The 17,859-nt window shown below is 37.1% G+C and overlaps 1 protein-coding gene across 28 annotated transcripts in view; it reads right to left on the minus strand.

Moving 5' to 3' along the window:
• The window catches only part of PLEKHA5 (pleckstrin homology domain containing A5), a 273,038-nt gene that overhangs the window by 61,698 nt on the left and 193,481 nt on the right, over window positions 1-17,859 (minus strand). For 14 of the 28 annotated variants that reach the window (XR_012155733.2, XM_073318738.1, XM_073318781.2 and 11 more), the window contains 5 exons: window positions 15,256-15,708; window positions 7,518-7,986; window positions 5,224-5,307; window positions 1,971-2,090; window positions 1,064-1,117 (listed from right to left, as the gene is read on the minus strand). Coding sequence is in view for 26 of the 28 variants with exons in the window: in XM_073318738.1 (XP_073174839.1) it covers window positions 1,064-1,117; window positions 1,971-2,090; window positions 5,224-5,307; window positions 7,518-7,986; window positions 15,256-15,708 (1,180 nt within the window). In the remaining 2 variants the exon portion in view is untranslated. Of the gene's footprint in view, window positions 1-1,063; window positions 1,118-1,970; window positions 2,091-5,223; window positions 5,308-7,517; window positions 7,987-15,255; window positions 15,709-17,859 lie in introns of those variants that run through there. The other 14 variants (XM_073318772.1, XM_073318822.2, XM_073318796.2 and 11 more) reach the window with 4 other exon arrangements.

Below are 17,859 nucleotides of genomic sequence, written 5' to 3' on the forward strand. Positions count from 1 at the left end.
GCATTTCATCTTGAATGCAACCTTGCTCTCAATTTGCATTCATAAGTGATCACCCAAGGTGCAAGGTGATGGAAAAATCAAGCCAGAAGGTGGTGGTGGTGGTTTTTTTAAACACAATTCAATGAAGTCCTGACTACTGCAGCAATGCATAGGATGTCCAGGTGCAAAAACAATCAGGAAATTGTTTGCATTAAGTGTAATGTTTAAGATGCAAAATGCAGCATGCAGTGTTTGAAAATCAGTTTTGAGATTTTCATGTAAGAAAACAATAGTTAAACATCTATTTGCCTATATTTCCTTTCAAGTACTTGTTATGATTTTCTCTGCTATTTCTATCAAAGGTCTCATCATTCTGTTTAAAAAGCTCTCTTGCAGAACCCATTTGCACATTTCATTTGATCCTGTCTTGAAGACAAAAAGCCCGATTGTTTCTTTTATCAACAGATTTTGTTGTCAAATGCAGCATTATGCTCTCACTCTGAAATCCAGCAGAAGAAAAAACTGAGTTATGAAGGAGTAACATCTTATTCATACATAACTCATGAGCAAACAACTTAGCAAAAAACCAAATTAGGTAAGTTGCCTTATGTTTAAAATGTACTTTCAAGTTTGATCCAATGTGATGTCCCTCTTTAAATTTATATCTTGAAGAAACATCTCAGTTTTTTTTGTTCTGAACACACTAAAATAATCAGAAATAGCTGTTCTCTATGAAATAGCATGCTTGTCACACTTGTCAGTTTGGAAATTTCTGATGAGTTTGGTTATGATAAAAAGTTGAGGAAATTTTAGTTACATTACAGGAAGCAATGAACAGCAGGAATAAACTGGAACCTGAGAATTAAAACTACATTCTGGTTTAAATTTAATGCTCAGGTTCTTATTATTTCATTATATCCAATTTTCAATAACATTTAAGATTTTTTGTGATATGTACATAAGGTAATATATAAAATACCCAACTCCAGTTCATAGAAAACATCTTTAAATATCTAGCATCTTTAAATTTGGCAATAGCACGAACACACACTGAGACAAACAAAGAAAAAGCTGCTAATCCCACCTGATGATTCAAATATATGGCATTCCTTTGAAGGTGATGTGAAAGAATCTCATTCTAGCAGGCAGCAGTCAAGAAGATAAAGGAAAGGGACAGAAGGTGCAGAACATATAAAAAAGTCAGTTTGGAAAGAGTTAAACTAGCCAGTGATCTTTCAATTTAATTAAAAACAAATGTTACATTTGTATACAAACTGCTTTGAACTTAAGAGAAAATGGATAATTAAAATTTCCTACAAATCTCACTATGAACTACCACAGTAAATTTTTAAAAAGCTTAGCATATTAAATTAGACAAGGAAGCAAGAAGATACCAAAAAAGGTATACCTTTGTTTGATGACGTATTAACTTGTAATTTCCTTTCTTTATTCATGTGAATTTAGTAAAAATTTTCTTAATACACACAGAAAACCAGTACGTGCATGTGGATTTTCTATACATGACTACATAGCAACTATAAACCCTTTGATAAGTTTATAAGCTTTAATGAATGTCCTAGTTTTGAACAAATTATAGAAAACAAATCACACCTGAGATGAGGCAAATAATCAAAATAAATTCGCTTTATCATCTACCATAATACATTTGTTTATGGCAACCACTACTTATTTTAGTATATTTCACCTGATCAATGTACAGAGCCTGTAATTTTGCTTCCAGTTTTGTGGAAACAATACATTTGGAAGTGTTCCTACCCCTATTTTGATTCAGTAATGTACTCTCAAGCTTTGCATTAAGAACTCAAAGGGTTAATAGCTGAACATCACATATGCAAGGCAACAATGGTATTCTAATTTACATCCATGGCTAACCAGAGACCTTTGCACTAATGGCATAACGCAAACTTTGATTAATGAATGGCTCAGAGCTAGTGAGGATGGTACATAGCACACATTACTTCATAGCTGACCTTTGGGCTGTTGGCCTCAAGTTTTAGTTGCATGAGCTGTGCTAGTGTGTGTTCCCGGATACTACTCAGTTCAGCTTGCTGCCGTCTCAGCTTTATTAGCAGCAGCGTGAGCTCCTCTGGCTGAAGGAGTGCAGTGTGAGAAGCCAAAGAGTGGAGAATAGGTTAACTGGTGTCCTGAACAACACTTAATTAAACTAAAGGCATCTTCTCACAGTTAACTGTTAATATGCCAAACACGTGTTAAATTCCTTTAAAGAACTTATATAATGTTTTCCCCAAACAGCTTCCCTAGAACTTAGAACAAAAGGTCAACATAGAATTCAGAGCACTTGAACCTCAAATGGTAGAAATTGGAATTTTGTGTACAAGGGGCACAAAGGTTAGGAGCTTGCAGGAGAAAAAAAAATCCATGTGGTTACTATAACAGTGGAGGCTACAAGTGTCATCCATATCAATATAAGAGAGGAAGAAGATAGAATCCAAGGTCAGAAGGGACCAGGCATCATTATCTAGTCTGACCTCCTGCACTTTGCAGACCACAGGACCTCACCCTCTCACTCCTGTTATAGACCGCTAACCTCTGGCTGAGTTATTGAAGTTCTCAATCATGTTTTAAAGACATTAAGTTACAGAGAATCCACCATTTACACTAGTTTAAACCTGCAAGTGACCAGTGACCCATGTCCCATGCTGCAGAGGAAGGCAAAAAAACCCCCTGGTCTCTGCTATCTGACATGGGGGAAAATTCCTTCCCGACCCCAAATATGGCGAACAACTAGAACCTGAGCATGTGGGCAAGACCCACTAACCAGATATTCCAACCCCCAGGAAAATATTGTCTATACAATAGCAAAAAGGAGTGGGGAGGAAATATTAAAGTTTACACCCTTTACTGAATCAAACTATTTTAAAAGAAACATTGTCAAGGTTGGTAGGCTCAGAATGTGACCTACTTTCTCTTTTATCTGTTTTAAAAGTCCTTGGTAATCCTCTGCATGTGTTTTTTTTCTCCCCTAGGACATATTTCAAAGCCCTTTTGTTTTACTAAATAATGAGACTAACCAAAGACCATCAAAACAAGCATACGGCATAGAAGAAAGTGTCAGAAGCATGAAAGAGAATTTGTCCCTCTCCATTCCTCAAGGATTTATAACAAAATTACTAATCTATAAATATACCTTGACACTATACCTTTAAAGCCACCAGCAATTTATAGGTTAGGCTCTCACTAAACATTTAAAAATAGTGATTATTTGGAAAGAATAGTCATGTGCAACTACTATGTGCATAATTTCAAACAGCCTTATTTTTAGGAACATCTCTCCCTGTTCAATTTTCTGAGGATCCTCTCTTTTCTTATTAGCAATACTGGCAAAAAAGCACAGACCTTTGTTTTGTAAACAGCTCACCTGCTCCTGTTGCTTACTCCCCACCTAAAGTAAGTCTTATAATGAGAGGTCAATTATTTACACAGCAATTGACTTTGTCGTCACAGTTATTGAATTCAAGTAGGAAAAAAACCACACAGGAATACAGTAGATTAACTTTTACTCTGTTTTCATAAAATTTCCAAATCAAGAAGTGGGGAGGAAAAATATAGAAAATGTAGAATGAGGTTATATTATTGAAAATTACTATCCATTTCCTGAAACACAGAACAAGAGTCAGAGAACAAGCTCATGTGTGTGTTTCGTGATCAAAACACACATCAGTACAACTGTGGGCATATACTGCAGAAGTCCACTAGAGGGAGCAAATAATTTTAGTATAACTTCAGTTGTCAATCCTATCTAGCTTTCACTGGAAAACACAATATAAGAATCAAGTTCCATAATGGTTAATCTTGCACTTTCTAACTGTTCATTTCAGTACCAACTTGAGTATTATTTCCAGCAAATATATAAGGAGGATTTAGGTCACTATAATATATTTTAAGATGTGTTCCCAATGAAATTTTCACGTAAAAAATTAAATTTTAAACAGAACTAATTTCTCTGCATGACCACATTCACAGAAATAAACTGAAGGCAGTAACATCTCTGTAGAGTAAATACATAAGAAATTGATATTTTCAGGGATGAAAACATTTCCTGTGAGAAGTCTTGTATGAACATAATTTCCAAATTAAAAAGTAAATAAATTATTTTTATGGTATATTAATTAAAATCCTTGGTTTGTGCATACTTGTCTTATCCTAGAGCAGCACAATGCATAATAGATTGCTCCAACTCCCAATATCAGCTATAGCGTTGCCAATCCTTGTGACATTACTGTGAGTGCTGTAAATCAGACAGATTCTGGGGGCTCTTGTGATAATACAGGCAGCTCAGTATTTTTCCAGAGCCACCTACAGTTTTTCCCTTTGGCTGCCCATGGCTGCTGCCTACAGTACCCGTTGGTTGCCCATAACAGGCAAAGGCCTGGAACAAGTACAGAAAGAACAACCCTTTGCTTCCCACCCAGCTCAGCAGCCTCACCCCAGCACCACAGTGTAAGAAGAGGAAGTTGTTGGTGATCAGAGTCCAACGAAAGAAAGAAGCAGCTCCAGCAGCCTGCTGGGGTTGGTGTGGAGGGCTCTGGGCAGTAGGAGGGCAATAATGGAGTCAGAGAACAAGTGCAAATGGGAAATGGGACCTGCACTATACATGGGGACATTACATATGGATTTAAGGTACAAATTTCAACCTGTAATTTTCAAACTTTGAGGATAGGGAAGGGGAGTTCAAACATACTTTACAAATCTTATGAGTTTTAGGCTCTTGGAATTGACAATACTACACTGACCCATCACCATTAATGGAAAATATCTAATGAAAGAGAAGTCTTAATTCTATTACAAAGATGAATGCTCTATACAGGTGAATAAGAGCACATTATTTTACTGAACACATATATACTGTACCATTCTTAAAAATTCAGAAGAGGCAACTTCTTTGTCAAATGCATGTTGAAAAAATCCTAAAATAGAAAACTTGACACTGTCCTAGATGTTTCCAAAATAAGATACTCAATGTGTAAATGAAAGCTCTTTCCAGAAAGATAATCATATTTGCTGGCAGAAAATTTTAACTAAAACTCCTGTTCTTGCAAATCCTCAATGTTATCAAACAGAATCAACTTGGTTTGGAAGCCTTTGGTAATTGAAGACTGCATTTAATACAAGCTCTACAAACAGAAATGTTGCAGTGTCACATTTTATTTTATGGATTGTTCTAAAATAAAAAATGATGTACTAAATAAAAGTGCCACTCACCGTTTTGCCTTGGAGGCTCTGGGGAGTAACAGGCTGTAAAGTCAGACCTGCTGGCATCGACCTTCTGTCAGGCATAAAGACATGCTATGGAAAAACAAGACTGCATATTATAATCCATGGTTGTCTGCCAAAGTCTTTTGTATTGAGGGTTACATAGGAATTTAATATAATTTTTCAAGTCAATTTCATTCTTATGAAACGTGCCAGAGGGTATGTCTACACTGCAAGTAAAAACCCATGGCTGGCCTGTGCCAGCTGATTTGGGCTTACAGGGCTCGGGTTGTGGGGCTTTTTCACTTCAGTGTAGACATTTGGGCTCAGACTGCAGCCCAAGCTCAAAGACACTCCCACATCTCACAGGATCTTAGAGCTTGGGCTTCGGCCTGAGCCAAGAATCCTATGCTGCAATGAAACAGCCCCGCCAGCAACAGGTGTCTAATTGCAGTAAAGACATACCCAGAATGACAGCATTAGATAATGAAGTCCTCTGTTGGTCTACCAAATATATTCAAAAGCAACTCAAATCCTCTGGCGTGCCTGAATCCATGCCCTGGAAGGATCGCTTCTAAAGTTGAGAAGGTAGTTCAGCCTTCATGGCTCTTTCAGTTCATAGCCCTTCCACTTAGACTTCCAGCAAGAATAAGCTGGGACCAAGCATTGTGGTATTTTTTAAACAAACACTTTTTGTTGAGAACTAGACAGATCACTGAATTATTTGATCTACATCATGAAATATTTCAAGGTTTTTGTTCAAATAGCTTTTGATCTCTATGGGGCTGACATGGATTCAATATAGTATTTCAGCACTATCAATCCTAAACCGTTCAGTCCCCTAACCAGTACATTTTTTAAAAAGGAATTAGCCATGTGTTAAAGGTTTTATGAATAAACTTAGCTTAATGTTAAAAAGTACAAAATAAATAACCTGAAAACTTAAAATCAGTAGATGACAATGAATGGCACTTTCTAGATTAACTTGGCTAAAAAGAACTGAATATATAATACTAGTAAAATGTATTATACATGTAAACTGAAAACTCATTTTAGACACTGTTATATAAGAAATATATGTCCTGTGTGCACTTGACTATGATGCTCTTTTTCAGGGCTACATAAAATGTTGAGTTAAATTTCTAAAGCAGTAATGGGCAATGGACTTCAAAACAGAAAGAAACTGCTCTTTTGTTGGTTGGAGGTATTTCAATCCCAAAGGGGAAAACACACAAAGCAATTTGAAGATCTTTAAAGTTTTTTAAAGCATTTCCATGCTTCAATATTGCAGCAAACCACAACATTTCATAAAGAATCCTGGGTTAGAGTTCAAGGAACAGCTTCAATGTAATCCTTGAGCACTTTACCATAGTGTAGGGCAGGAAAATGGTTAGTTTTACATCCTACTTACAACAGCATGATTTTTTTAAAAGGAGCTCTCAACTGCAGTAACAATGTGCATAGCTTTCAGAGGAACAGCCGTGTTAGTCTGTATTCGCAAAAAGAAAAGGAGTACTTGTGGCACCTTAGAGACTAACCAATTTATTTGAGCATAATAATGTGCATAGCATAATTTAGTGGGTCTACCAAGGCATGTTGGGGATCTAGTTTTAGGATTCTAGCTTATTCCCTCTACCCTGAACAGGAAAGGGCTAACAGACATACGGAGGGTCCCTGAGGTCATATGCATGTGGCTCTGCCATTCCGTAGTGATCTCACTGGATAAATTAACAGTAACTAGAAAGTTAGTCTAACTTGTGGCTGAAGGTCAGAAAAATAAATAGGCAAGGACCATGAGTGCTCTGAAGAGAAAGCTGAGAAAGATTACTATCATTTCCAAAAATCAGATTGAACCTTGATTAGAATCCCAGAAATTCCAAATGCCCTTTTTCTTCAGAAACCTGTTTGCACTCCCTTAAGATACTCTGGAGACTAATGGGAATATTGACTTGCTTTCTGTCTCTCACAGCAATGCAGAGTATGTTATACAATGTTAAATTTAGTGCCATTAAGAGAACACATCTCCATCCTCTAAACGAAAATAACGTCTCCCATCACTTACACAGGCTACACCTGACTTTGTAAAGTAATTTTTTTTCTTTTAAACAAACATTTCACATCATAATTATTTTTTCATAAAAACAGTGGCATGTAACTGTGCCTACATTATGATAGATGCACAATAGCAGAACTTTCCAAAGTAACATGGAAAGTCTGGTTCAAGGTAAAAGAACGCTTTCTATTTAAAGAAGAAAACTGGAAATAAGTTGGCTTATTAACTATGTATAAGGAAAGTATTTCACCTTAGCATGATGCGTCCTATGTCGGCGGTCAATTGTTACATCTGCTCTTTGCACCGGTGAGGACACTTCTGATCTGTATGTCCGTTGAGGGGAATATCCTTGGTAACCAGCTATGGAACCATGGGAAGGTGATGTGGGAATGGAATGCATCACCTGATCGGAAATATTGATCATGGTTTTTGGGCTACTTAAAGTACTATGTCTAGTAAGAGTTGTTTGCTTATTGTAAAATTGACGTTGTTGCCATTCATAGAGTTGCCACATTGTGTCATCCCGCATGGATCTCCGTTTTTCTTCAGCTGTTGTTGGTCCTATGGTCCTGTCATAAACTGATGGTGTCACACTACAAACACTCTCTGGCCTTGTTTTGCTGTTCCTTGGCAAGGTTCTATAGCCTTCTGGGTAACGGGGTGCAACTTGGGGTCGGTGACTTGGCATATTTCTTGGTAGCGTCTGATATGAAATTATGCTGAAACAAGAGTTTTCCATTAATAGTGAAGGATACTGCTATAATGGGAATACAAAGTTATCTAATTTCTTTTCCACGCTTCTTAGATATAATACTTTATAATCTGTTCAGATACTATAGGCATCACATTTTAAAAGATCTATGCTCTCCATCTTATGAAGGAAACAGTAAAGGCTACTGAAAAATCAAGTATGCCAAATGAATATATTACATATGATACAACTGGATCTCTTCACTGACTGGATTAATTATTCAACCCAATATTTCATACAAATCCAATCTTTACATCAGTTTACTTACTACCTATTTCTGGGTCAGCTCCTGAGAGGTGCACCTACAACTCCTATAAACTTTAACAGATGTTTCAGATACTTGGGATACATAACCCTATGATCTTTTATTTTGTTTTTATTTCAGCTCAAACCTGCAAGGTGAATAGTTTAGTTTCAAGCTTTTAAAACTTAAAATTAAATCTTATATTGTTTGTTCCAACACAAATTAATCAACAGGCAAAAACTGACTGTCTATAAAAGCGGATAATTGCAAAATGATATCAAAACCATTTATTTATTATGGCTAGAATAAGGCAGAAAAAATGGTAATAATTATCTAATGCAATTATATTCTGCAATCTTAGATAAACCATTCACGTAAATCAGCCCAATCAGAACAAACAACAAATTATTTCTTTGTATTACAAGACAACATAATTTTAATGCTATTTTTTACTTTTTAATTTGTGTGTGAATTTAAACTCTTCTTTAATTAGATACCAGATTAACAGTTCTGAAAACTGAAGTCCTTCAGTGACAGATCAGGCAATGCAATGTTTTCCCTAATGAACAATCAGTATGCCTCAACTGTGACTGGAGTGAAGTGAGAAGTTAGTCTTGGACCAAGGAGTCTGACCTGTCATGATGTTTTCGATTTAATGCCATTTGTAATGGCGATTTTTGGATGTTGACACTTTTCTAGTGAGAAGGAGAATAACGCGTAACTCATTTCACTCAGGACATGGAACAGGCATGAGCTGGTATCTTCCAGTCACACATAAAGTAGGCTAAATTCAAACTAACAGCATAGAGGTGAAAGGCACTAAACATCTTATTATCAGAGCCTTTTAACTGTTTGAATCACTAACTGTGGTCCTGGAACTGAAAATTAGTGGGTTACGGCAAAGGGCACATTAAAAACAGCGTTAAGACCTAAGCATAATTAGCGCCTTACAAAATAAGTATTAAAAAAATGTGTTTGTAGTAACTATTTACCTTTCAGTCATGCAATATAGAAAAGTTAAACTAAATAAATAATTTTGAACATTTACTATGATCTATAATGCTTTGCAAGAACCACAGATGGAAACTGCTTTAAAGTGCTTTACAAATACCAATGAATCAATCCACAGAACCTCCCAGAAGTATTACCCCATTTTGTACATAGGTAAATTAATCGTATACAAAAATGTTAGTTTTTCCAAACAAGTCTCTTCTCAAGACCATCCTCTTTGCTTACACCCAACTATGTGCATTTGCACTGCTGTAATTATGAAAAAGACAAAAAACAGTCACTATCCTTTCCTAACTGTTGTTCTTCGAGATGTGTTGCTCATGTCCATTCCAGGCTAGGTGTGCGCATGCCACGTGCACAGTTGCCAGTTTTCTTCTTAACATGAGCTTCCCTGATGGACTTAAAACAGCTCAAATGCGGGTTGCTCACTGGCATGGGCTTGCCGCAGGAGGTACCCGGCTTGCAGCCCGGGGATGGGGGCATTCCCAGTCCCTGGGATGATGTCCCTCGATGACTGGGACCACTATTTACATTCTATAGACTAATGCTGATTGATAACTAAATACATTAACTGCAAAAACTATATAAACTAGACTACAGAGTCCAAACCATTGGGAAAGACTTCCAAGAGAACAAGGAGGTGGTTCCAAGTAACCGTCACAGGTGGTAAGAAGGAATTAAGAGGGTGCAGAGCTGGCAGCGCCCCTCATACCAGCGCATGTGTGTGGGCTCCAGAGGGTGCTAGGGCCAAGTCCTATGGATACCACTAACGGAAAAACATCTCCCGCATCTCTGCACATGGCATGCACACACCTAGCATGCAATGGACATGAACAAGCACTCAAAGTTTCTTTGTATTTCAATACAACACATCCAAATGCCCCTTACCTATACTTTCCAGTGGATTTGGAATCCCAGGGAGCTAGACGTTCCATCTCCCATTGAATTTCAACTCTCATTCAGTGGGAATTGGGCACTTGGCTCCTTTAAACGTCTTTGAAAACCCAGTCTAATTTGGGTAATTTTTTTTTTGTATTTTAACGTATGAAAAATTGTAATTTAAAAAAGTCTACCCCCACTATTTGTTCCTAAGTTCTGGAATTTCAGAAGATTTAAACACCCACCACTTCTTACTAATTATTAGCACTAGAAAAAAAATCCTTAAATGAAGCCCTGGTTTTCAATCCAGTGATTAAACCCAAAGCTGGGCTGTCAGTGTTATGAGGATACACAAAACCTCTACTCAAAGCAAGATGCCTCATGGGCAGCACGAGACAAGTGCAGTTAAGTAATCCATCATGTAAACTGCTGAGCTGCAGGAACAGTTCTATGGCTGGCATTATAAATGACCCACAAAATCTTCAATTTATAGAAAAACTTCTGCAAGATAAAAAAACTCTTTAAAACTTTGGGAATGTCTCCATTGCATGTGATTATTGCTGGGATCTAAGATTTGTTCCAGTCTGGAAGTTAACTCACTTACTCTAAATGGGGAGAGAGCTTGCTGATATGCTTTCTACGTGCTCAATCCTGTGACTTACAGAGTGCTCTCAGACCTATATGTACAAAAAGCACCGCCTTACAAGCTCAAGGCTAAAAATGCCCCTCAATCATAAAGAGTACGGTTAATGGTTTCCTTAGACTGCCTCATGTGAGAGTATAGAGGAAAATGGCAAAATGGAGGAGATTTAAGTGATCTCTTCAAAATATAGGGTAGAGGAATCCAAAACTATGTATGGGACTAATCTTTTGGTTAAGAATATACTCAGAGTGTACTCTGTAACGAAGACTACAAATATGCAGATATTTGGCACACACATTTCTCACAACTAAGAACCAGGACTGGCTCTAGGCACCAGCAAATCAAGCACGTTCTTGGGGCGGCACAATTCCAGGGGTGGCATTCCGGCCATCATTTTTATTTTATTTTATTTTGTTTTGCTTGGGCAGTTGTGCTCTTGGAGCTTGGGGCAGCAAAAAACCTAGAGGTGGCCCTGGTAAGAACAGTTAGCTGAATCACTATTTTGTCGAAAATGTTTACCTACTACTGTTACTTTTAACACCTACAGTTAATGTAACAGAAGACTGGACAACTTCAGTTTTCAGATGATTATTTGACAAAACTTTTGCTGTTCAAAAGTCTTCCTGGTTGCCTTGAATAGTCACAGTCCCCTCTGTGTAAATCTCTCACACAGCCAGTGAGAAAAACATAAACAGCAAGGGGAATCAAGATCAGATGCAGTACCCCTTCCAACTTATTCTTAATGTCTAGACATCCTTTATTATATATTCTTTGGAGAAATTTATGTTTTTACAAAAAAATCGTGTACATGAGCTATTTTGTGGGACATCTACTGGCTTGCACAAACTGTCCTATGGAAAATTTACTGATCTCTCCCAATCTACTGATTTTAGTTTGAACGTACTATGAATGCGAAAGGACAGCCGCGGGGGGGGGGGGGGGGGTGGAGGGGGAAGGGAAGGCGGAGGGAATACAGAATTTCAGGGTTTAATAGTTGTGCTATTATTTCTGCCCTTGAAGTGCTTTGGGCTATTTAGAACTATAATGGTGGAGTATCCGCTCCTCTTTAATAGGGCGACCAGACAGCAAGTATAAAAAATAGGGACGGGGGTGGGAGGTAATAGGAGCCTGTATAAGAAAAAGACCTAAAAATCAGGACTGTCCCTATAAAATCAGGGCATCTGGTCACCCTACTCTTTAAAAGTATTCCTAAAAAGTAATTCTTCAGATGCTTACTGTTATGATAAGCAACTTTTTACCTACTATCAAAACTAACAAATGTTATAAACACCCCAGAACCCTGAAATTCTAAATTTTATCTGTAGTTTATAGAGGCGGTCTGTAAGGGTTTGTTTTTTGTTTTTTTTTAAAATAAATTGGGCTTGTGCCTTTGGCTCTGATATATATAAAACCTTAAGACTTTTTTTTTTAACCTTAGAAATGTTAGTACAGTAATATCAAGTTTGGTCTTCCCTGCTTTAGCTGGAAAACTCTGGGAGGTCTCATGGATGCTTTTTCAAAAGAACCTCAGTAAAAGGGTTGAGGATGCTGAGTCTTTAAACAAAGGCTGCCCTTCTCCAAAATGTTAGTCATGGAAGTTAAATAGGTCTTATTAAAAACCAACAAAATCCAACCTTACTGAAAAACAAAACAAAACAGTTTTAACATTAAAACTTCCTTTCCCCTCTCAATAGCTCATCTTTCATTCTCTTGTGATGTCACCTTTTCACTAGTTCTCCAAATCAGAAATTTTCTAGTCTAGACAAAACCTGAATTTCTAGTGTAAAAAAGGAGCACTATAAACCCTTTTCTCAAAACAGCAACAACAAAAAAACCTTCAGGCCACCTTTATGTATCCCAAAAAATCAAAGAAGGGCACAAGCCCAATTTTAATTCCACTTTGCTGATCAGCTTTACATCAAGCTTCATTTTTAAGTATATTGTTTGTGCTACCAATTTCATCCACATTTAAATAAGAAATGATCTCTATGCTCAAGGAGATTCTGTTCTGCCAGTTAATGTTTTGTTTATGTTTTCCACTATACACCTTCCACAATGAAATCAGTGTGTTTTGGAATACAGCCAACATAATACTGCACTGGAGCAATGATAAGAGAAATCCAAAAGGTTTTATCCTTGTTCATAATTGAAAAACAACATCTATTCAACTATCACTGTCTGGATGCAAGTTACACAATTTTTTAATTCTAATTTAAAAAAATCTAATTACATCACAAAACTGTGTTAAGTTCTCATTGCCCAAGCACACACAACATGATAAATGTCAAGGTTTAATAGTCACTCCATGTAGTACAAATTAAAATTGATCAACTGGCAACACAAATATATCAGGAATACTATTTGACCTTCAGATACCAATTATATTTAATGATGGGGCTGTTCTAGAACTATAGCAATTGAGTCAGAGTAAGGTAAACTTTCACAGCTTTGCAAAGAACAGATCTTAGGAACATTCCAGCAAAGATTATTCAGGTCAACCTACCTCCTCCTTACTCTGTACTCCCTACAATGTGAAGGGCATAATTTCCCACTCTCCAAATTCCTCCTGCAGTGACATTCCCATAAAAATTTAATTGAAAGCAAAAAATTTTAATAGAAGTTTGAGAAATAAATATTCTAAACTCATGTTTAGGGTGCCATACAATGCAGTTGCCTGTTAGACATCCTGAAAGTGACGTCCCTATGCTTCTGTCATGCAGAACAACTGCTAACACGGCAAGATTTAATACTGTCAATGATTCACGGAGGTACTTTAAAGTTCTCTGATTAATCACTGGAATGCACCGTTAGACTTTGGAGGTGCTATGCCATAAGCATGGTTATATGTAGAAAAGAAAGCGATTAACATGAATTTAGATGAATTTGCATGACAAACTCCAAACGATAAAATTTAGGATATACTTTTCTTTTTAACTTTTTTTAAAAAAAATAGTATAAAATCTTTTTAAAAACAGTGCTCAGGCAATTTCACGAACAGGGACTTTTCCTCATGGAGTGGTTAAAAACAAGTGTTTTAAAGAATCACCACTCTCTGTGCTGGAATGGAAAATTCTTAACTACATTACTCCTGGGGGAATTCTGCACCTCGGTGTATGCAGAATTTGCACAGGACTTAGTTTTTTGCACAGAATTTCCTTTTCCTCCATAGATATGGGCTGCAGAGCTGCTGGCCGCCACTAGGGGCCACTGGACCCCACAGAGCACAGCTCACAAGTACAGAATTCCCCCAGGTGTACTACATCTGAAGTTTGCATTGTAATAGTCCAAGACTAACTTCTCACTTCCCTCCAGTCACAGTTGAGGCATATTGATGGTTCATTAGGGAAAACTTTGCACTGTAATACAGGCTAAGTTCACTTAGAGGGGTTTTTGACCAGCTTTAATATGCAGCTCAGATACTTAATTCTACTTTCAATATTCTAATTCCTCATATGGTGTATGCATTTTGTCAGTGCTTTCCCTCTTGTTTAACCACATAAATTACCTACCACCTCTGTTCAAATCCACTACTCACCAATGAACTGATTCTACCATGATGGCAACTGAGGGAAGAACACAGAAACAAGACAGGGGAGAAAGAGGGATGATTTCCCTCTGATGTCAGAACCCCCACCAATGGGAGAGGGGAATGGAAAGGAAGGGCAGAGGAGAAGGCAAATCACATTTCCAACAATCCGTGCATTTCACAGTAATCACCTAAATTGACAATACAAGAATCTACTTATCTGTACATTTCCTTCTTAAGCACACAAACCCCATGCCAAAGTTTTAACAGGAATATGCAATATTTTTGTTTGTGTTTAATATGCGTATTTTTGGAGTTTACATCTGTCTTATTTCCTGGTCTCACTTTAAGTATTCCTTGAAGTCAACGATTGAATTTAGCAAACATTTTGTTTTAATTCCTAATTTACTCTTCTTCATTTATGGGGGCTGTTTACTCTTTGAATTTCATTCAATTTGAAACCCCCCCCCCCCAAAAAAAGATGTAATTGTTTCCAAATGCTTTCAATTTGTTTTTATGCATTAATAGATATTTACACACACAATACTACCAAGGAATGTTAAAGTCACCAGCAACGCCAATTGTAAAAACAAAATACCCCCCCCCCAAACTCCCCCTTCCCCCCGACATATCTTACCTCATTTCATATATTCTTCCCCAACCTAAATTTTGTGCCTAAAAACTAGCTGGCAGTGCCCATTTAAATACAAAAACTTTTACCGAGGCTAAGTGACTGTTTGAGACCGTCTCTTACTATCTACTTAGATTGTGTATCTAGATAACCAGTGTGCACAATAATGCATGACAACCTCTTTAAGGCAAAAATTGGACTTTATGGGAATGTAATATTGAGTCAATTACACACTTGAAAAAGAATCTGACCAAGATATTTTGACAGAAAATCTAAATTAAAAAAAATAATCAAATTGCTTACCCTCTTGTTTCGTCATCTTGCCCCTTTCCTCTCTGAATTCTAATCCACTGCTCCAACTGAAGCATTGAATTAGTTCTCTGTATGACTCGTTCAGACTCCATATGTGCGTGAACTGTATTGTGCTGTCCTCCATCTCCAGTTTCCGCCACAATATTGACAGCTTTATTCTCAGACCCATTTAAATGAACTGGTCTGTAGTTTCCAGCCTGAAGTGCACTCACTGGTAAGGTTCTGTATTCTGAATTTAGCTTTACACTATTAATTTTAGTTAAGGGTTTATCTTGTCCAACTTTCTGAAATCCATATTTTTCAGCTTCCAAAGACGACTTCTCTTCATTTTTGCTTACTTCTTTGTTTTTTTGATTATTCTGTGCCTCTGGTTTAATTAACACTCTGTGATTTGAAATGTTATTCACTTCTCGAGATGGTGTGTTTTCAGTTACCTTCTCTACTCTGCAAAGAGAAGGGAATGGCATAACAACATAACTACACACAAAATGTAATAGCTGAAGTATTTGCTTTTGAAAAAACACCCCTTGATTATTACGGGTTCCAGATTGTTCTAAGAGACCATTGTCTAACCAATAAGATGTAACAGCTTGTCTTTGGGAGAATAATCCAGGCCAGTTTTAAATGGTCAGTAGTAGGTTTTGTTTGTTTGTTTGTTTAAGAATTCCCCTCCACTTCTTTCTATTTTAGGAATATCCATACCAATCCAAACTCCAAGTTATACCATCATGGTAAGTGGCCACTGAACAGGTTGTCATCAAGCTAGAGAAACTGGAAGAGCAGATATTAAATTTCCCAAAGGCTGGAACAGCACATACTCTGTGGCTCTTCTCAGGAATCAAAGCCTCTGGAATGCAAACAGCTTAAAATCCAGACTGACTTCAAACCAAAGTGTTTCAGATGGCAGCATATTATGTTCCTGTCTAGCTCATAATTCACTATGCTAGTCATTTCAATGTATAATGGGCACATTATTCTATATTTTAAACTTTATATGGTCACTGACATCAATTACCTCTCTCTGGTATGTTGTCATTTCAGCTATTGTATATTTTGTGGGAAATGCTTGTGGCTTCCTTAATTTTAGGAGGAAAATATCTGCTGACTATGGAACTGTGGCACAGAATAATTATATATATTTTTAGAACCAAACTGTAACTGCTATACAGTATTTATATTACACAAGTTATAGAAATGTATACCTTGAGAGCTTAATGATTTTCTTTTTTAAATTCTAGTGTTTCAAGGAGTCAAGGGTGCTTCAACACTGGGACATTTGAGCCCTAAGTTTCCAACTGTGTGCCTAATTTGTATCACAACTGACAATTGCATGTGCAAATAGTACTTTGAGATGCATATCACCAATTATACTATTTATCAGTGCAAGCAGCCCATTGTGTCCATTTCCATGCAATCTAAGTAACTGCATACGCACACTGATTTATGTTCACTTGAATTCTGAGCATTAGGCCTATATGTATGACAAATATTAAGCATCATTCCGGAAGTTTATTTAAACCATAAATACTTTAAGAATATTTTCACAAGCGAATCATGTTGGGTATAATTTTCATACGCACCTAAACTACTGAGAAACTGAATTCCCTTTGGAAAGTTTTACCCATTATTCCTATAGTTTCTTCAAGAATTCTGGACATTTATTTTTCAAATACTTCACTGGTGAAATGCTTACAAATTAAGTAGAATCATGCCTTTTAATACCAAGCAGTTGGTAAGGAGTTCTATTAATATGTTGTAACAACTCCTACACAGACGGACTGCAGATATATGAACTAGTTTAAATGTTTTTACAAGGAATTTCTTAGACTGACACAAACTCCTATCCCAGCCACAAGTGCTAGCTCAACTAGACTAACGATTTACAAATGAAGAAAATAAACCATTTCTGCAGTGTAGTTTTAGAGTGGAACTGAGCCTTTTTTGTAGGTACATTTCTCTTGGTTCAAGACCATTAACATAGCAAAACAAATTAAAACTACACGGGCAGTTATGAGAATTAATGAAAGATTAAGGCAATTCTGTATGAGTATGCATCTGCTAGGTCAACTAGATCTACCAAATTGGTAGGATATACTGTAACTCTTCCTCCACTGTATCTCCTTCCTAAAAACAAGTTAAAATACTCAAACTCAGAGCAGTTACAAGGGCTTGTCTATACAAATATTTAGTTTGCAGCAAGCTGGCGTGTGAATCTACCCTGCACTAGCCTACTGCACTCTAAGGGTCTATGTGGACCCTGGTGACATACATTAACAGTTCATTAATGTGCTTTGATCTAGTCATCTTTCAGAGGAGTCTCATCTTTTGGAGGAATTCAGACTTTGAGACTCAATCCCCTTGCCGGGTTTCAGAGCCCAGGCTCCAGCCTGAGCCTGAACATCTACACTGCTATTTTCAGCCCCATAGAGAGACCCCTGTGATCCCAAGTCAGTTGATCTGGGCTCAGAGTTGCTGCTAAGAGTCTTTTTTGCAGCGCAGGCATGAATACCCTCAGTGTTCTTGTGGACAAGCCACTGGTTAAAGCTATGCAAGTCCTACTTTGTCCTACTTTGCTGTGAATTATCTGATGAAATC

Source organism: Lepidochelys kempii, chromosome 1 (genome assembly GCF_965140285.1).
Source record: "Lepidochelys kempii isolate rLepKem1 chromosome 1, rLepKem1.hap1, whole genome shotgun sequence".
Classification (NCBI taxonomy): Eukaryota; Metazoa; Chordata; order Testudines; family Cheloniidae; genus Lepidochelys; species Lepidochelys kempii.